Source organism: Acromyrmex echinatior, chromosome 8 (genome assembly GCF_024713525.1).
Source record: "Acromyrmex echinatior isolate Ae372 chromosome 8, ASM2471352v2, whole genome shotgun sequence".
Classification (NCBI taxonomy): domain Eukaryota; kingdom Metazoa; phylum Arthropoda; class Insecta; order Hymenoptera; family Formicidae; genus Acromyrmex; species Acromyrmex echinatior.
The window spans coordinates 9,426,653-9,446,456 of record NC_141859.1 but is presented as its reverse complement, the minus strand read 5'-3'; the positions used below and the strand labels follow the sequence as shown (position 1 = coordinate 9,446,456).

The 19,804-nt window shown below is 33.1% G+C and overlaps 2 protein-coding genes across 7 annotated transcripts in view; one reads left to right on the top strand and one right to left on the bottom strand.

Annotated features, from left to right (window-relative positions):
* The window catches only part of LOC105148322 (neurotrimin), a 378,921-nt gene that overhangs the window by 217,237 nt on the left and 141,880 nt on the right, over positions 1-19,804 (top strand). For 5 of the 6 annotated variants that reach the window (XM_011059981.2, XM_087408694.1, XM_011059983.2 and 2 more), the window contains exon 3: positions 17,426-17,613. In XM_011059981.2, the coding sequence (XP_011058283.1) occupies positions 17,426-17,613 (188 nt within the window). Of the gene's footprint in view, positions 1-15,349; positions 15,613-17,425; positions 17,614-19,804 lie in introns of those variants that run through there. The other variant, XM_011059984.2, reaches the window with a different exon arrangement.
* Positions 4,121-5,628, bottom strand: LOC105148320 (hypothetical protein). Its single transcript, XM_011059979.2, has one exon. It carries the CDS (start codon positions 5,468-5,470, stop codon positions 4,277-4,279), a length of 1,194 nt encoding a protein of 397 aa, XP_011058281.1. The 5' UTR covers positions 5,471-5,628; the 3' UTR covers positions 4,121-4,276.

Here is a 19,804-nt window from a genome sequence, read left to right as displayed (position 1 = left end):
CTTAAAGTACGTTGTTGGTACAATCGGTAAGTAGTAGATTAAAAAATCGATTTTTTAAGAATCGATTTTTGACCGTTCGATTTTTGAATCGATCTACATGATTACGATTTAAAAAGATCGATTTAAAAATCGATCTTTTGAGTAAAATTATCTATTTCTAGTTAGCACCCCATTTTTTAAAAATTATTAAAAAATTGTTATTAAGCGAAACTCTCGATATAAACTGCAGAGAATTGTTCGTCTCGTTAAAAGGAAGTGGGAACTCCTCTCTAATCAGAATTGTATCTAAAAATTAATTTTTCAAAAATTTTTTATTCTTTTTTCGAAATTTTTTTTATCAGGAACTCTAGATATTCACAAAATAAAATTATTAAGCCGCTCAGAACCATTCGAACTCGAATTTCGATAAGAAGTTAACATCCCCAGTTTTAAAAATTATTTAATAATGATTATTAAGCGGAACTCTTGTTATAAATTATAAACAACTCTTCGTCTCGTCAAAAGGAAACGGGATCTCTAATCAAAATTATGGAATTTAAATGTTGGGGTGCTATTTTCACAGACACGTTAAAATGCTTTATGCTAATCAAGTCGACTCGACCACAAATAGCTAATCATTTTTTATTGCGTTATTAAATTCAGATATTTGCTTAGTAACTTTTGATATTTTTTTTCGAATAAAACATAATTATATCTAATATATCTAATATATAATAATCTGATATAATATTATAAATGCAATTATGTTTAATATTATGAATATGATTATATTCGATATTACAAATATAACATGAAAGGAAAAGAATATGTACAGAATATGTATACTTACAAATAAACGTTATTTTATTTCAATTATGTACAAAGAATAAACGCATAAAACATATACAAATTCGGTTTTGTTAAAATTTATAAATCTAGCTGTAAATGCAATATTGTGATTATGGAATTGTCTCTTAATTTGTTTTACAGACATACACACACATACACACGTCGAAAAATTATATAATTATTATGTATAACATTTAAATTGTTTGTTCCTATTTTTATGTAATATAATAAAAGCGTGAATATAAAATTTATCTTTACTTTTTCCTTAGTTTTTTTTCTGTTGTGAAATATCATCTCATATAAAGAAACCTTTTATATCCTTTCATATTAGGAACCTTTTTTTTGAATGAGCAAAATTGGTACTTCTGATAAAAAAATTTCAAAGTACAGCTATTATCGATTGCTAACTTTTGACGCTAAAACTTAAATATATTTCCCATAAATTTGATGTGAAAGTAATAATTAAGACTACAAATTAAATAAATTACAGGTATCTCATAATAGGCAACTTTATCCTTATTAAGGTAATCGCGCGTAATACGCTAGTTGGGGAAATATGCCACTCGTATTTAACAATGATACCGATTAGCAGCGCCTTGTGTCAGTGCCACAAAATTATTTACAATTGTGTGTTTAACGTGTTGCATAAGTATCAAAAATTTCTTGGTATCAATAACCTTTTTATGAGGTAAAGATAGTTTCGTGGTATACAATAACATGCTTCTTATAACTTTTATAGTGTTTTACGTAAGTTATTAAACATTACACAATATTTAGCTTGAGCTTGTTAATCTATTAATACAGGTTAAAAATGAAAAGATTTAGTATCATTGTTGATTCATTTTCGTAACAACCGTATTATACAGACTCATCATAAATAAAAGAAGATAAGATAAAATATCATCTTAGGGTAATATTAATATCCCACTAATTTTGTTAGGGTGTTAAAATGTTAGTAGTTGTTATTTCTAATATATAGTTTAGGGCGTTATAAATAAACATTTTGCCGCATAATTCTGTTGTGGCAGGATATCCATATCGACATTATTGACAAATAATTAAATAAACTTAAATGTTTATTTATTTGCTTATTATTGTATTACATTAATTTACTGCTCAATTCAAAATTCTAAATAGAGAATACAGTTTTTCCATCCATTTTTAAGAAATTTTCTTGATGGGAACTTAAACTATTTGTAACACTATATAAATATATATAAAAAAAAATAAAACAAATATTTATTTATACATACTTACACATTATACTTTTACTTCTAAAATGGTCCAAAATGTAATTGGATAATACAATATTTAATTGTTGCAGATGTTGTAGATGAATTCACGAGGACTGTTCATCGAAAGATACATTTATGCTATTAAAAATGTGTCTCAAAGTTTATTTTATATTTTATATGTTGTATAACTTTATCGAAGTTATTACTTATATTCTTATATTGTTCATATTACTTATATTATGTTATAAATGTTTATTTTCAACATAAGAATCATTAATATTTAAAAAAAAATTAATAAATTTTTTATTGCAAATTCTTGCAATAAAAAGAAAATAAATATTACAATTAGCATTTTTTTTGTATGTTGCATATTACTCGCATAATGGCATATTACCCATTTTTCAGCACTTTCTCGTATTTTTTTATTTTTAATAATAAAAAATAAAAATATTCGATTCCAATTATATACAAATAATAGATAAAAGATGGAAGAAAAAAAAGATCAGTAAAATTACTTTAAAAATTGAACCAATAAATTCAGAAATCTAAAGTGTCTTTTTCTTAAGTGTGGCATATTCTCCCCATTTATTTTAAATATGTTTATACATAGAAAAGTTGGTTAAAATCTTGTTTTGCTGTGATTATCTATTTTGATTGTTCATTAAAATTTTCGAAATTTTAAATAAGAAACCTTAAAGAAAGAAAAAAAAATTGATTCACATTTTGTCGTTACCGCGAACTACGTGTTTGAAAGTTTTCTTATTAATATCGCAAAGATAAGTAGCGATAAATAGTTAGTATATAGGAAAGTAATAACAGGAATCATGATTGGAGTTTGTAAATATATAGTTAAAAAAATATGATGAATGATGTGGATATTTGAATCCCTTCATTTACGGTGGTTTTGGTTTAGGATTAATAAAAAATATAAGAATAAAAGAATATTTATAGATAACAACAGATAAAAGAAATAATTATTTTAAGAAATAACTATTTTAAGGACTCCTTTAATTTATATAATAAAAATAAATATAGAATCACGAGGCATTAGGAGTCAGCGTTAGTACTGATTTGCACAAAAATATAATAATGATAAAGATATTATAATTTTTCTTCAAGGATATTCTTATTGAAGATCTGATTTCAATCCAAATAATTGCAACTTCAATTCTCTGTCAAAAATTATTACTTCTTCGAAGTAAATCAAATGAAAAAAATTAAAACCCAGATACTATAATCTTAAGTAATCAAATTCAATTGTATTAAATTAAAAAGTAAAACAGAAATGGTACTGTCTCTCTCTCTCTCTCTCTCTCTCTCTCTCTCTCTCTCTCTCTCTCTCTCTCTCTCTCTATCTATCTATCTCTCTCTTGTTATTTATGCAAATTTATCTTTTTAAAAAAAAGTAAAAAAAGCGCTAAAAGTGCGTGCTTTTCGTAAATCATTTGGGCCGGTTTCACCAACGTCAATTGTTTGATTGGAACTGACTAATCGTGTTTGCTGTTTAATAGAATCAGTACACAATTACTTTTTTAAAAAAGGTGAAAAAAGGCGCTAAGAAAAATGTGCTTCTCGAATAAAATCTAAGTATCTAATCCAATTAATAGTAGTTTTAATTTTTCTTCAAAGATATTCTTATTAAAGATTTTTTAAATTTTTATTCCAACCCAAGTAATAGCAACTTTAATTTTTTGTCAAAAATTACTCCTATCAAATGAAAAATTAAAACTCAGATGCTGACTCAGATAACAATCTTAACTAATCATTCATTGTTATATTTTTGCGCAAATCAGTACTAGCGCTGACTCCTAATACCTCGTGATTCTATAATTATTTTTATTCTATAAATATCTATAGAGTTGAATAAAAGAATAAATAATGAAATTAAAAACGATTAAATAATAAACATATGATTATTAAAATGGAAAATGGCGAAAGAAATAAGAAATATAAATTTTAAAATATAAATTGAAAATATACATTCTTATTTATATACATGATACTTACGTACAAAGATTATATATATTTGCAGATTTTTTTTATTTACATTGTGTACATTTGAAATTATATTTACAAACTTTTTTATTTTGTTTTATTTTGTTTTATTATTTAGATACTCTGTAATTGCTACACACTTTATTGATATTATATGCATTAATGCTGATACTATGTTGTATCATACATAAATATAACATAAAAGCAACATTACGTGATTATAAAAAGTCTTTTAAGAAACCAAGATCCCTCAAATGTAACAACATATCAGCTAAGATCTTAGATATTTCATCTCCGCCTTTGTGCTTTAATCTCCTACAATATTTTATGATACCTATTTCTAGTATTTGTTCATTTACATCGGCGTATCCCATTGATATTGGTAAAAAAAAAGATGCAATAATGAAACCGAAGAGACTACCTCTCTTGTAATCGTCAAGGAAAACATCGTACGAGTACTTATCGACATTCCAAACGCCAGCCTCTAACAGATAATCTTTCAAGGCGTCATGATAAACACGCATTATATCGAAAAACTTATCTTTCATCATTTCATTCCTGTAGCACAAACTAATATACGTAGAGAGATCAACGACGGGAGTCGAATAGCTACATATCGCAAAGTCAATCAGCATCGCACGTTGTTGTCCATCATCGTCTCTCTTGAAGAGCATGTTACTCAATGTAAAATCGCCGTGACACATTGTGGCCAAAGGTTCTACTGGTTTAAGAATCTTGTTTATCACTTCGTTGAATGCATTCGAGAGTAAAGCTTCCATTTTGTCACAGAAAGCTGCGTTATGGTTGTGGCTGCGAAGATAGTCCACTGCTCGCGTTGCCTGAGAATTGATAATAAACTTAACCTCTAAGTTATCGTACTTAGTTCCTTGGAACTGTCTCACAATATCGAAGAACTTTTCTTTCTGTAATTCCTTCATGACATATCCTTTGCCATGGAAGCGTCCTATCTCGCGCATCGCCGCTAATGTGTATTCCAATGGAGCGTTATATTTGTATGTACAAGGACAGTATCCACGTTTACTGATGTTCTCCAAAGCAATTACTGAGTCGATAGGTGGCTTCTCGTCGGCATAGAAACATCTCGGAAAATTCTCATCCGATCCAACATATATCCGGTAAAACAATATTTCGTTGCGAAATTGCTGGTCACTTCCTATCATCTGTGTCCACATTTCTAATTGTCTAGGTCTTTTTAATATTATGGAATGTTCTTCATTCTGATTCGTCAGTCTATTTTTAAACTTCACACACACATAATGTATAGTGGACATGAAAATATCGATAGACTCGGTTATCTCGTACCGAGCTTCATCGATGTTTGGACCAAAACTTTCAATGATTTTTGACATTATGTTTTTGATCCATTTTTGGAAATCTTCGTCGTAAGACATTTTTATCTGTGTGATATAAAATTTGTTAAGCAGCTGTACGTCTTGATTACGTCTGTTCAGCGCGAGTAACGTTTACTGAGTCACGATTTATCGTAGTTCGATTATATAAAAGCCTTTATATAATATAGCTAACATATGATTACATATTGACATCAACTTCGCACACATTCGCTAAATATTGAATCTACATTCAATATAGATAATTATATATGTCATGCATGCATGATATTTACTCATGTGATATATGTTGACTATATCATTTGAAAGTCTTAATACTGACTACAGTGCAGATACAATGCATTATATGTATATAAATAATCATACAAATGAAAGGAGCTAATCTGTTTTATGATATGTAAAAAATCGTAAATAATATTTTTTAAATATTGATGAAAGAAAATTTATTTACCGTGTGTCCATTGACTGTTTCAAATTAGAAATGTGCAAACAAAAATTTTGGATATGTAAAAAGATTATCTTTTTTTAATGTTGATTCTGTTTTTAATGGATTAAAATATTTCAAAATTATCTTCACTCTATCTGTGTGTAAACATAACAGATATATTTTTGAATTTTTTATCATACGACAAGTATAAAAAGAAGAGCATAAGGAAGCACAAGTTATAGTTTGTGATATTTAATTATTATTACATCAATTAAAACATTAAACGTTTCGGCCATCTGGCCATCTTCAGTAAATTAATAATATTCTTAAGACGTAAAGTCAGTTGGCATAAAATTCAACCGTCGTGTGTTATAATTATATAAACGTGTTCATTTCTATGAGAAGCTGCTTCGTATAACTAATGTTAGAACGTCCAAAGTCATATCACGAAAAGTGTAGAACGAGAATTTTCAGATTCTAATTTAAAATAAATTTGTATATCATTAATATCTTCTAATCGGAATATAAAAGAATAGAATCGTTATCTGTTTTACAGTAAAAATATAACGATGAATCTCAAGTACATCCATTGCACAGATTTGTCGTGACATTGTGTGTTATTATTAGTCATATCGTATATTTACATATATGAGTCAACAGTTTGGAAAGTTCTAGAATTATTTATTAAGTGCGAGAGAGATCTTTCTTTACAAGAGGAAGATAAACATAGAGGAAGATAAAATTAGGCCTTCCGTGTCACTTTGCTTATTGATACCACTTATTTGGCCTTTTATATGTATCATTTCTGAAATTCTTCTTTTCATTAATGATAGTTCTGTATTTAAAATTCTTATGTTATCTCAATCCAATTCATGCATCTCATTCAACCGGTGACGTAAAACCATTGATATCTCGGAAGTAGGTTTTCTTACATATATCAGCCTTATGTTCCTTACGAGTTTTTAATTTCCTCTTAGTTTGGCCAACGATAAGATGATTCGCAGTTTAAACAATTAATTTTGTAAACAACTCCACAATGGTCATCCTTAAGCAAGGGATCCTTTCCTGTCTTTATAAATGTATTTAATTTATTCATAGGTTTATAAGCTATATTAAAACCATGAATATATGAAAGTTTTTTGAATTTTTCCGAAACCTTGCTTAAGTATGGTATCGTGAAAAATTTTTTCTTTGAATTCGCATTAGAATTCATTATTATTTTCTTCGCGATTTTGATCTAGATTAGTTCTATTTTCCAATGTTTTTATTCTATTATTAATTGTTGAAAATATGAATTTGAGAGGATAACCATTACTTAAAAGAGTGTGAATTAAATCAGAGATGTTTTTTTCATGAAATTTAGGATGAGATAAAAGCAAAATTCTATCAAGTTGCCCAATGATTACTCCCCTTTTATGTACTAACGGATGATTCGAAAAATAATTTAAATATCTCCTAGAATTGATAAGTTTTTTATACATATCAAAGATAATACTTCCTTCTTGTATCATTAATTTAACGTCTAGAAAATTAATGCTGTTTTCATCGTCAAAGTCAACCGTAAATCTAAGTCTCTATCATGATATGAGTTAAATAATTCCAGAACTCCTTCAACCTTTTCTTTGTGTACAGCTAACACAATGTCATCCTCATAACGAAAATAAAAAGGCGAAATAATATTATTCGCAGTAATAATTTCTTGTTCTAGGTCTTGTAGAACTATGTTCGCTAATATAGGAGATAAAGGAGAACCCATTGGCATGCCAAAAATCTGTTTAAATATTTTTTTATCAAATTTAAAAAAGAGTTTATTTAAATTTAAAAGAGTTTCAATTTAATGTAGAGTTAATTATAATCATAACTGCCTTAATAAACTCATGTAAAGGAATCGAAGTCTTATTTTCAATCAAGTTCCATCTACGTTCAATGCTTTTTAATACTAAATCTGTCGGAATGTTCGTGTACATGGAGACCACGTCAAATGATATAATACTAAAATTTTTATCGATTACCTTTCCATTAAGTTTATTTACTAACTCAAAACTATTTTTTACGTAATTGAAATTATTTTTATTACAATTGTCTATAATTTCTGTTAAGAAGGTCGCTAGTGGATAAAAAGCGCTGTTAATGCAGCTATCTATCAATCTTAGTGGATGATCTTCCTTGTGAATTTTTGCAGTCCAAGAACTCGGAAGTTCGTCATCAGATACATATAATTTTTTGTATACGTTTAGGTCAATGTACCCCTTGTTTTTCCAATTTTTTAGTTACTAATTTCCAAAGTTATTTTATTAGTAGGTATTTTATCATACGATACTTAATATCAGAGTAATTGAAGTATCTCGAATGAGGAATTATGTAACGACTATTTATATAAAGTCTGTTTGCCTTGAACAATGTTGTAACTTATACGGACATACCTATAAAGACATGTTTGTGCGTATAACATAATTATGTAATTTACATATTACGTACGTGGATAATTAATAATGTAAATTCTTATTTTATATTTTATATTTTTAAAACATAAGTATACATCTCGATAAATATTATCATACATAAATTTCATAGTTAATTATAAATATGATAAATGTATCCGCATGCTAAAATTTTTATAAAATTATTTTAGAACAGAGAAATAAGATATTAGACAGATTGTATGTAATTTCTTAACGATTTATAGAAACTTGTTATATAAATCTGTAGAAAAATAACTCTTTACTCAATGCAACGTGATGTGTTTTAATTGCCATTTGCAAGCGTTTAGATCGTAAATAAAAAAAAACAAAAAAATTTTTGATCACGAACTAACGGAACAAATTGAGTTCTATGCCTGGAGAAGTTGACGTTTTTCTGGTCCGGTAAAGTGCATCCCAAAGGCATTGGATGGTGCTGTCGAATAGACAGAGCATTTGCATTCTCCAGAAGAGATATATTCCGTGCTGTTTCTTTCGAGAGAAAAATTTAAGAAGTAATCGCGGTTGACGTTTTCAATTCGAACGGAAGCTACATATCTAAAACTTATCGCTCCATAAACGTCAACTATAATGAGATTAGTGAGAAATTTAAATATATTCAACTGTAATTGATAAGAAAAATAACAGCAAGGAAAGAACAAATAAATTTAGCGGTTAAAACTAAATACTGAATATTTCAAGCAGCAAAAAATGCAGACACAATCATACATCGATGATATAAAAAAACTTTTGAATCTACACGGTAAGACAAATCAAATTTTTCTTTCAATAATGCATTTTCAACTGGGAATTTTATTCATAAAATGAAATACATAAATACAAAATAAAAATACATTAAAGTGCCATATCCCCCCTTTCCCTCCCTCGAAAACGTTTGTGTCTCCGTTTCATGTTGCGAAAGTCTACTCTACGAGGTCTACTCTAAACTATTTCCTCTTTTCGCTCCTTTTCCTCTTTCCAAGATGAGTTAGGCAGGTTTTCGACTAGCGAAAAAACGTCTCTTGCGATTTTCTAGGTAAAGGAATTTTGCATAATTACTGGTGATGTATTTAAGTGGCTTGCTCGATAAACGGCAAAGAGAAGAAACTCAAGCCACGGTGCTATCTGTAGTATATTACACGACAGTTTTAATGAAAATTTCAAGTTAGTGCTAGTGAAAACTTTCGGCGTTATGTGACGTGTTACTAAATTTTAATATCAATACATATTTATTTTTTTCGAGGATTTTGCTCGTACTTTATATAAATATTATAAATATTATAGAATATTATAAATATTATAGAAGATTTTCGAATATTTTATTCTCCCTATATTTCTACTTCCGTTAAAATATTAATATCATTGATAATCAGTTCAAAAAGCTGGGACAAGATTTATAAACTTTTTTATCGATTGTTATAAAAGATTTTTTTCTATTATTTCCTATAGAGCATAATACATTTGAGGCAAGTGTATGTAACTTACAGTTACTTATTAAGTTGTTACATAATATAATAATTGATTTATACTGATTATAAATCAATTATTATCATATCGTTGTATTAATTTTGAATACGAGGTCATTTAATGACCTTCAGTTTATTACATAAATATGAAAAGATTTATATAAATCAAAGATGTTATCTTATTTGAGTACGATATCGGCACGATAATTGTAACATAATAATTTTTTTTATCAATATGAAAGCAATAAAACTGTCATATGCGTTCCTTTTACGTTTACTAAATGATGATTTATTTTACAATATATCTTAGCTACATGATATTCAGAAGAGTCCATCATTTCTCGGCGGAATACATAATTACGGCGAGTTGGTTGAGAAGCGAGGAAGACAGACGCTGCTCGACGCGATATTACTGCGTTCTTTTCCTGGGGCGCACAATTCCCTGTCGAAAATTCCGCAAAACATAACAATGACTGGCGTTAAAGAGAGGACTGTTGGCTACGCGAGACGAATCGAGTCAGATTAAATTTCCATTGCAAATTTCATTCAACGGACTGCTTCATACCTTACTTGCACTCTCTCTCTCTCTCTCTCTCTCTCTCTCTCTCTCTCTCTCTCTCTCCCCCCCGTCTCCCTCCCCCTCTCACTCCTTTTCTCTCTTTCTTTTTTCAGTGCTCTCTCGCTCTCAACGATGTGACGACGACTTAGCACGACGTCATTCCTCAGTAAGATGAACGAGGCGACTAGTATTTACGCGAGGAACGATGAAGCGTTTGCGAGATAAGCATCGAGTCGTTGGTGTACATCTAAGCGTCGTTATCCAGTTTCTTTGTCGAAGATTATCATCCTGCATGACGGCTGTCGTGATCCATCCTATGAAGTAGATAACTGTCTCGAGGTTGCATTCCGTAATCGACATTAGCAATCATAGAGTTAACTGAGATGTGAGTGCTATTGTAGACACGAGGTTGACAATAAGTACGATTGTATTATAGTTTAGAAGGTAGGTTTTCCAAGGTTCCCTAAGCATTTAATGTTATGGATATCGAACTTCTTGTTGAAACGATTCGTGGTGGCGACGAACGATAATGAAAGCTTTCTTGCATCTAATATGCGACTAAGTGCTCGTTAGACTAATGAGCCCTTAAAAATACACGCTTTCTTGCGTTATCTCGAGGAGTCAAGCTATTATATGAAGACTTAATGACGTGTTCACAGGTGGTCTTTGTTTCATTGGATGCGGTCTGTCGCCAGCATCATCATCGTTTTTTTGGTCTTCGACAACAGTAAAACTTCTTTCCAAAGCCAATTGTACCGTACAGAAGAATTGTTAAGAATTGGATAATGAAATAAATTAAGTAAATAAGAATTCATAAATTTCTTTTCCCAGCTATTGCTCGTTTAACATATGTTCCCTACGGAATGATGGCTATTGTTTCTCATACTGATATTTGTTTCCCAGCCCTATTACATTACTCGTCACGCAAAACTGCTGAGAGATGCTCTTAGCGACAATTCTCAAGACAATGGCGGATCGCGTTACAACATTCGTTACAATTCTTCCACGCCACGGATGTTTTTCATTACGCTCATCGGAAATTCATCCTGTCAACTCGTGCAGAAGGGATACCAAACAGTACCGATGAATTTCGCGCGTTCGTTCTGCTACGTGCGGAACAAATGGCAGCCAATCGGCGCTCGCGTGCGTTTCGAAAGTGAAAATTAATCCGATCGGCCGTGCGGGAAATCAATTCCATAATAAATCTCCCCCGAGCGGATCGTAAATAATATCCGCACCGTGCACCGCGAGATAGCGCGTTGGCGCAACGGCGCGACAAAGAAATATGACACCCCACGGTCAAGCTTATTTATCGGCGAAACCCGTTTCCGAACCGGCTCCAACCGAGAACTCCAGCTAGGACATTTTACACACCCGCTGCATCCATCGAAAATCCTTGCCCACGATGCATGAGAGTTTGCACTCCGACACGCGAAGCAATCATAAACCTTCCGAGTTGATTCTCTTGCGACATACTTTCAACGATTTTGGCTGTACGTGCTCTATGTATTCCCCATCGATCACGCTATTTTATCTGAAAAAGAGAAAGAATGATGTAATATATGTTTGCAGAAATACTTTTTCATTATTTGCAATATATAATTACTGGGTCTCTATTAAACAGAACATATACTCGAGTTGACGGAAACTTTAGCATCAATAATCGCTATATTTTTAGAAATATTTTGTGAGATAAAGTATTGCTTCCAATATGAAATTAATGTCTGAATAATTACAACAATATCTATTAGGTGCGCAACTAAGTTCTCGCTGTTATTTTGATGAAAATGCATCAAAATAACAGCGAGAACTTAGTTGCGCACCTAATACAATAAGCTTACATTATTTCACAAGCATATAAACATATTCTTTTACAGCGCGTTAGTTATTTTGATCATAGCAAAATTAATGCAAATTATTAATGTAATTGATTTTAACATAATAAAAGCATAGTCACGGTTACATTTGTATATAATACATGTGCACGAGAGATTGATGCAGTATCACATTATTTATTACATCACTCTGTTTCTCCTCGTAATTGCCGCAACGTTTGGTTTTAAAGCAATGATCATCCTCGGTGACATTTATTTTCCATCAAGATGTATCTTTCCGTAAACAATATAAAATTGTTTGTTATTCATGTGTGTCGACCATAATACATTAGCCATCGATCGAATTGATACATCCCGCTCTATCGCGGCAAATTTTATTCCCCCGACAATTATTTTATTCCTGCAGCGAATTCTTGGCGGAGGCCACCATGCAGTCATTGGAATTGCATCGCGATGAGCACCATTAATGCTGAAACCAATTTATTTGGAGAAAGGAAGAAAATTTATGATAGAAATGTGAACCTTCGTGCAAACTTTCTTGCCATCTCTATACCAGTACTGAGTAAGTTTCTTACTTACAAGCCGCAGGTTTGAAATTATTTTCAGACTTCACTTATTTAGAAATTAACATAACTTGACAATACTACTTGTATGTAGACCAAAGCTTTCGAAGTGAACAATCATTAATTATAAAACTGGCAATATTGCACGATTTATAACAGTAATTTATAATAACAGTAATGATTGAATTCACACACTCGCGAATTTTTGGAATATTTTTGCGCGAGTTTTGCGAGACTGGAGATACACTGTGGTTGAACTAAAAATTGAAAAATGGGAATGTAGTTTTCGGTCTACTAGACGTTTAAGCAAAAGTTGTGAATCTGAATTTTAAAACAGGAGATCAAGAGAGAGAGAGAGAGAGAGAGAGAGAGGAGACGACGTCTACTTTGCGATCTGGCCGAACAAGGATAGATTTTGGAGTAGATTGAAAGATAACTGTACGGCTCTCTATTTCTCCTGTTCTTGCCTAGCTTTTACTGGCGCTACATCTCGTCCCTATCCAGCAGGGTTGTGTCTCCTTATCCTGTCCGACTTTCCATCGCCGCAGATATTTTACGAGGTGGCTTCGACTTCGCGGGCCGTAAAATCTCGAAATTTAGGAGAGGATCTGGCTGCAAGGACGCGACCCACTACACCAGATCAGGCCTCGCGGGTCTACATATGTCCTTCGCGGAACATCGCAAAAGGCAAAAGCTATTCCCGCGCCTCTTGATTCGAGGTGGAACATTACGAAGGAGCGCGAATCGCCCTGGTAGCGTCGAATCAAAACGAAGCGCGTCTCGACCTCGATTCCAGCGTGTAATTCGAAATGCACCAGGGAATCGCTGATGCGCGCATTCCGCGGCTCGTCAGCCATAACTCGATATTATCCAGAGCCATGGGATTTAATGGACCATCGAGTGAGATAAACGCGCTACAAGTATCGCGATTAAACCTGCTGTTGCTATATCTGCCGGAACGCGTTACCGCGTTCGTTGAGCGCAAAGAGGAAACACGCGGATTTACACCCGTTCTCTCACGAGTCGACGATAAATTCTCATTTTTGTCGGCGACACGGTACAGATGGAAACCGTAGACTAGAAACAAAGGCAAGAAACAAGACGGAACGATAGCGCGATTCGAAATATATCCGCCTCGGATCATTATACTTTCTTACTTTTGTAATTCTTTCTCCTTTCCTTGTAACTCTTTTTCATTACTTGATTCATCTATTTTGTATTTATTATCCTCCTTAATTTCAAAATGATTAATTTTCGCAGATGAAAATGCGTTTAGTCATTCAATTCGGTTGCAATTGTGGAAATGCGTTTGAAATTATATAAGAAAATTAGGTGATACCCTTATTAAATGATAGGGTATATCACATCTTTTTAAATTGAGTTTGCATCTTTTCTAAATTAAGTTAAAAGCAAAATGTTGGTCACGGCCGTATGAACGGAAGGAAAGGAAATTGAGGAAATGGAGCAGATTGCGAGGTGGAAAGGTGGTCAATGGCGTTGATTCATAATTAAATTAGCTTGAGACCATTGTACAAGCATGGCTGGCTCTTGTAACCCGTTCGTTCGAAACTTGGCCAATTCTAGCGGCCTTTCGTGAGAGCTCGAATTTCTTGTCGCCAAATAAAACAGACCCGTTGAAATTGCTCGCAGCCTTTCGCTAAATTTAATAAAGAAACTTGTCGCGACTCACTTGCGAGCAAAGTTTTGTTACATACGCCGCAATCACGATACAGCGTATCTCTTTCATAATATACGTGTGTATATATATATATATAAAAGATAATATTATTCATAATATCGCGTATATAATAGCGCAATAAAATAGAAAATTTATTATATTATCGCAATTTTTAAATCGACACAGAAGTAGATTAGAAACCACGTTCGGTATTAACCGTGTAGTATTAAAATTAACACATGACTTCTCCAAGTGGTAAAATTTTATTGGTAATTAAAAATGATATCTTGTTATTCGGAGAGATATAACGTGAAATTTTGAAAGTTCGTTTTATCATTATTATGACAGTTTCGACTGAATATACTAGTAAAGAAAACATTACGTTTAAACTCCCTCCGAAGTACTTTTCGCTCGTACTTGATATTTCTGCTGTTAACCAGCTATGTATAATTGATTATTGCTTCTGGAAAGTTTTGTTCCCTATAATTCATTTTGCGTCTTCATTCAATGCTACGTTCAGAGCGACGTTTCTCGCGTGAATATTATCTAACGGGCTGATTACGCGGAGAAACGCAAAGGGATCGGGAACTGGAGGAGAAACGGATTAACGTCGAGTAACACCGTGGAGAATTCGCGATACGAAAGTCGCGGATAAAGTTCTCCAGCCACTCGAGGGGATAACTGGCGACGTTTGGAAGCGCCTAAAGTGTCGCTGGTAAGAGAAAACGGGACGGATTATGCGGGTCGGCTGCCGCGCCGAGATTCAATATTTGCCGCATCAGCCGCGAGCGCGTCTCCTCGTGTAATCACGGCCTAATCAAGAGCGACGAAATTCGATTATATACTCACCGAGTTTCTGGCAATAGAGCGTAACTAGCGTATGATAGCTGGTTATATAGAGGCGAGGCCTGACGCCGCGCCGCGCCGCGCCGCGCCGGCGGAAACGAGCGGTCGACGTGACTGCAGCAGTTGGCCTTTCGGGATCGTAACAGCGACAGCCAATTATATCCGTGCTCTCGATCACCTCAGCTGAGATGAATAAACTGCGCCCGCACAAAAGCGTGATAATTCGCGGCGCTAGTTACTTTTCGAACGCCTCGGTTCGTTTAAAGCCCGTTTGAACGAGTTTGACAAATTTGGGACGGCGCGGCGATGGGAAACGACCAGGTTCATCCTGCGTACGCATGGCTGAGCAAGGTAATTGCAAATTACGTTTTTAATTCCGACAAATTCTACCTTGTCTATCTCACGTGCATGGGATATTCACGTTGCGCAAATTATCGTGATTAATTTGTTTCTACATGGACATTCGTGAACGTGACGTGGTTGAAACGAGCGAGTTCTTAAACTTGCGAAAATTAGATGATATCGTCTTGAGAAAATTATTTCCTTGTCGTCGATTCAACGCGAAAGTTGCTGAACCGATAAACAATTCTCGTAACTCTCAGGGGTGTCCGCGACGATGATACTTTGCTTCAAGAAGTTTATTGCCAGCTTACTCACAGTTCAAAACACTTAACTCGGTTTATCCAAGATAAGTATAAATATTTGCGCCATTAATCGATCGATTTAATTCTCTTTCTGCACTCTCTTTATCTTTATTTATTTCGAATTAATACATTTGATAGCACTCGGTTAATGAGTAATACAATAGAATATCAAAGATAAAAGCTTAATATAAACTTCCTAGCTGTTGAACTATTTCACATACATGGCGTAAAATTTTACACATTTTTTTTATTAGTTAAACTGTAATAAAATATTCGTATTTTTCCTAAACTTTACTAATATTTTCCGAAATGAAAAAAAATTACTTTGTGTTGCTGTTCTACTCAACGACTCATTTATTGTCTCAGTGCAATGCTGCGATGCATTCAGCGAAGTTTAATCGAATAAAACGAACCAGCTTTTGGCAGAAGAAATGCATTACGCGATGCACATGCCATTTTCCTTTGTTCATTGCGTGCTATTATCGCGACGTTACAATGAAAACATCTTAGCGGTACAAATGATGACGAAGAGATTTTCTTATTTTCTGTTTCTTAGAGAGAAAGAGGCGCAAAGAAACACAGAAATCATTGATGTGAGAATAGGTTATTTCTGCGATAATAAATGTCAAGTAGTAAGGAGTAACGACATTACATTTTGTTAATTTCGCAACTTTCTTTCCGCAATTTGTTATGTAATTTGCACATCTGAGACTAGATAAATAATTCTTTTTATATCAGTCAAATTTTATGTAATAGCTATGCTCATTTAATTAAAATCTCCCGGCTTTTTTTATTAACTATACTTGCGTATTTGCGCATTCCCTCTTGCTTTTTAATGAGAAACCATTACGCATTGCAAGCCGCTTTCTAATGAGCATAATTAATAGTTTAGCATAATATGGTAACTACTCATGCAAGCAATGATAATATTACTATTATTATTATTATTATTATTATTATTAATATCATAATTACATTTTATGATGTATACAAAATGTTTTTTGTTACATACAAATGAACGTTATACTTACATATTCATTTCCATTGTTGTGTTCGCTATTATTTTATTTTAATTATTTTCTTCTCTAATTATAATTTTTTCACAAAGAATTCGCTTTAAATTTGCTAAGAAAAATTACATTTCGCACTTCAGACAATAAAATACATAACACAAAATCTAATATGCTGTAACAAAAAAATCGACTGTGCCGATTTTTATTCATCACGAAGGTAATTTTTTAAAATTTCCAACTTCCTCTTTACTTTTTAACTTTCTGTCGCATTACATGGCAACGTTGTTTCTTGAATGATAATGCGCGAACAACTACGGTCGATCTTGTACAAGGAAATTCGTTTTTTCGTTCTCTTCTCGATTTTCAGCATGCAAGAACAATCGACACATTGGAAACAAAGAATACGTACAGTGCTTGAAGATACGTCGCCGCGAACGAATGTCTTCTCTCGTTCAGCATTGAAATTGCCACATTTACACAGTTTTTTTTCGATTTCTCGTGTTTCAGAAGTACACTGCCACAACATGCCATACGGCGGCAGCGGCAAGAACAGCGACACATACAACCAGAACGCTTTGGAGGAGGCCACACGATCGGGACCGTATTTCGACAAATCGGCCTCGAAGAACGTGACCGCCCTGCTGGGAAAGACCACGTATCTCAACTGCCGTGTCAAAAATTTGGGGAACAAAACGGTGAGTGAGATAAACGCATATTTCCCAAAAAAAGAATCCGTATCATTCGCTGGTATCTCTTTTACTTGTATCCAAAAATAATTTATGATACAATTTCCTTAGATTGTTTATAAATTAATGCGATAATAATGTCGTATTATAATAGCACGATATTATATTCATAAAATATTAACTCGTTGAGAGAAAAGTGTTGGGGAACGTTATGAAATAGGATCAAAAAAGCAATCTTATTATGTAAAACTTTTTAATATTTTATAATTTAAAAATCGCAACGTCATTGCGCTCTAACTATCTTCTTTTTCAAGAAAAAAAAAAGTTGAAATTGTTTTACTGGAAAAAAAGTAGTTGGGAAATCCGAAAGGATAACAAAAACATTAATATTAAGTAGTTACGGAGACGAATCCAGCTCGCTTATGTCACCTAAGTCAAAAGTGAATGAATCCAGTCAATTTGAACATTACGAATCGAAAAATTAAATCTGGCACGTTACGGACGTATAGTTAAATTCAGCAATGCGCAAGACATCCCGCATGTCTTCTTTCTTTTTCTTTCGGGATAAAATCTCACTAATGGCAAGATATAATACTAAAAGTAATACGTTCGTGAGAGTAAATTAGAGACGACGGAAAAAAAGTGGACGACACCGATGTAAACACCGATTTCTAACGTTTTCTCTAGCCTAGCCTGTGAGTAAATAAGGCGAAATATCGAGTGTCAATATTTTATCGACACAATGGAGCGTCACCTGTCCCGGGCAAACTGCGGGGATTACCGGAAGTGCACTCATGCACCAGCGCGACACCATGGTCTCTCGACAGTACCATTGAACCAAGTATGCAGGTGCCTTTGCTATATATATATATATATATATATATATATATATATATATAATGTTTGGCCGTTGTGGCAGCTGTGCAATTAGGGCAACTAACGGAGCTTTGCGCAAGGCAAATAAAATTATAGAACGTGGCATTATGAGTGGCGTCGATAAAATTTGGATTGATCTCGCGTCTCAGCCCAGCTTTTTCCACGAGCGAGCAGAAATTCGTAAAAGCAAAATCACGTAATGCTCGTGTACTCAAAAATTAATGGAGTGAATCTCGTTTGTTTTTATTACGTTTCATTGCGTTTCAATCGCGTTTTCGTATTGTAGAACTTTCCCTTTAAACACATTCGTCATGAGGTATAGTCTCGTTAAGCACTAATGGGAGGTATTTTGTACCATTCGGTATATGCATTAAGCGGATGTCACATATACGTGTTGGGGACGGTATGATGGCAGATGAATTCATCGCTAAGGATTAGATATAACTCAGGGATAAGCGAGGGAAAGATTGGTCTGGCCATAACTCACGTAGTCGTCTCTTTTTGCTCGTGCCTCATGGGAGAGATTAGATCGCTGGGATTATATATATATTCATGGTTTCCTGCCGATTTATAGTTACCGGAGACATACGAAAGTGCGGTGTTAACGTTGTTGACTCGTATAATTTGCTCGTACGAACATATGTCAATTCGTTATTTTATCGTCCAAATATTAAAGATTAATAATCCGTACTTCTCTAGATTCATTGGAGTAAAATCTTATTCTAAAGAATGAAGATTGAACTAGTCTTGAAAAAGAATAGCTCAATTTTTAATCTTTAAGAGTGAGACTTTATTCTTCAGTGATTCATTCTGAAAGTTTTATAGATTAATGTATTAGATCATTTCATCTTTTTATAATCTGTCTAAGATTTAAAAAAGTTACATTATTTAATTTCTACAAACGTAGATATATTAGAATGTATTAATGAGTTAGAAACAAGCTTTATTGTTATTCTCTAATAAAGATTGAAAGTACACCAATAGAAATTACCTTTTGATTTAAGTTGAATAATTAATCTTTAAGATGCATTAACTAATTTGTGGGATGTTGTAAACGCTCAATCGCATTTTCTGTATTTTACAAAAAGCGAAGGACGCTTAAGAAACGTTGGGACATAATACTTTGTAACAATTGAATTGGTAATGCACGTCAGTTTATACAGCGATGCAGCTGCTTAGTCGGCAGCAAGAAAGGGAGGGAACGTACTCGGTATCGGAATCGACCGACTTTCGAATGCGACGTCCGGATTTATCGTTCTTGTGTGAAACCGAAGATCATACAGCGCCTGAGCTAGATTTATTGGATGAAGTGTACGTCCGTCTC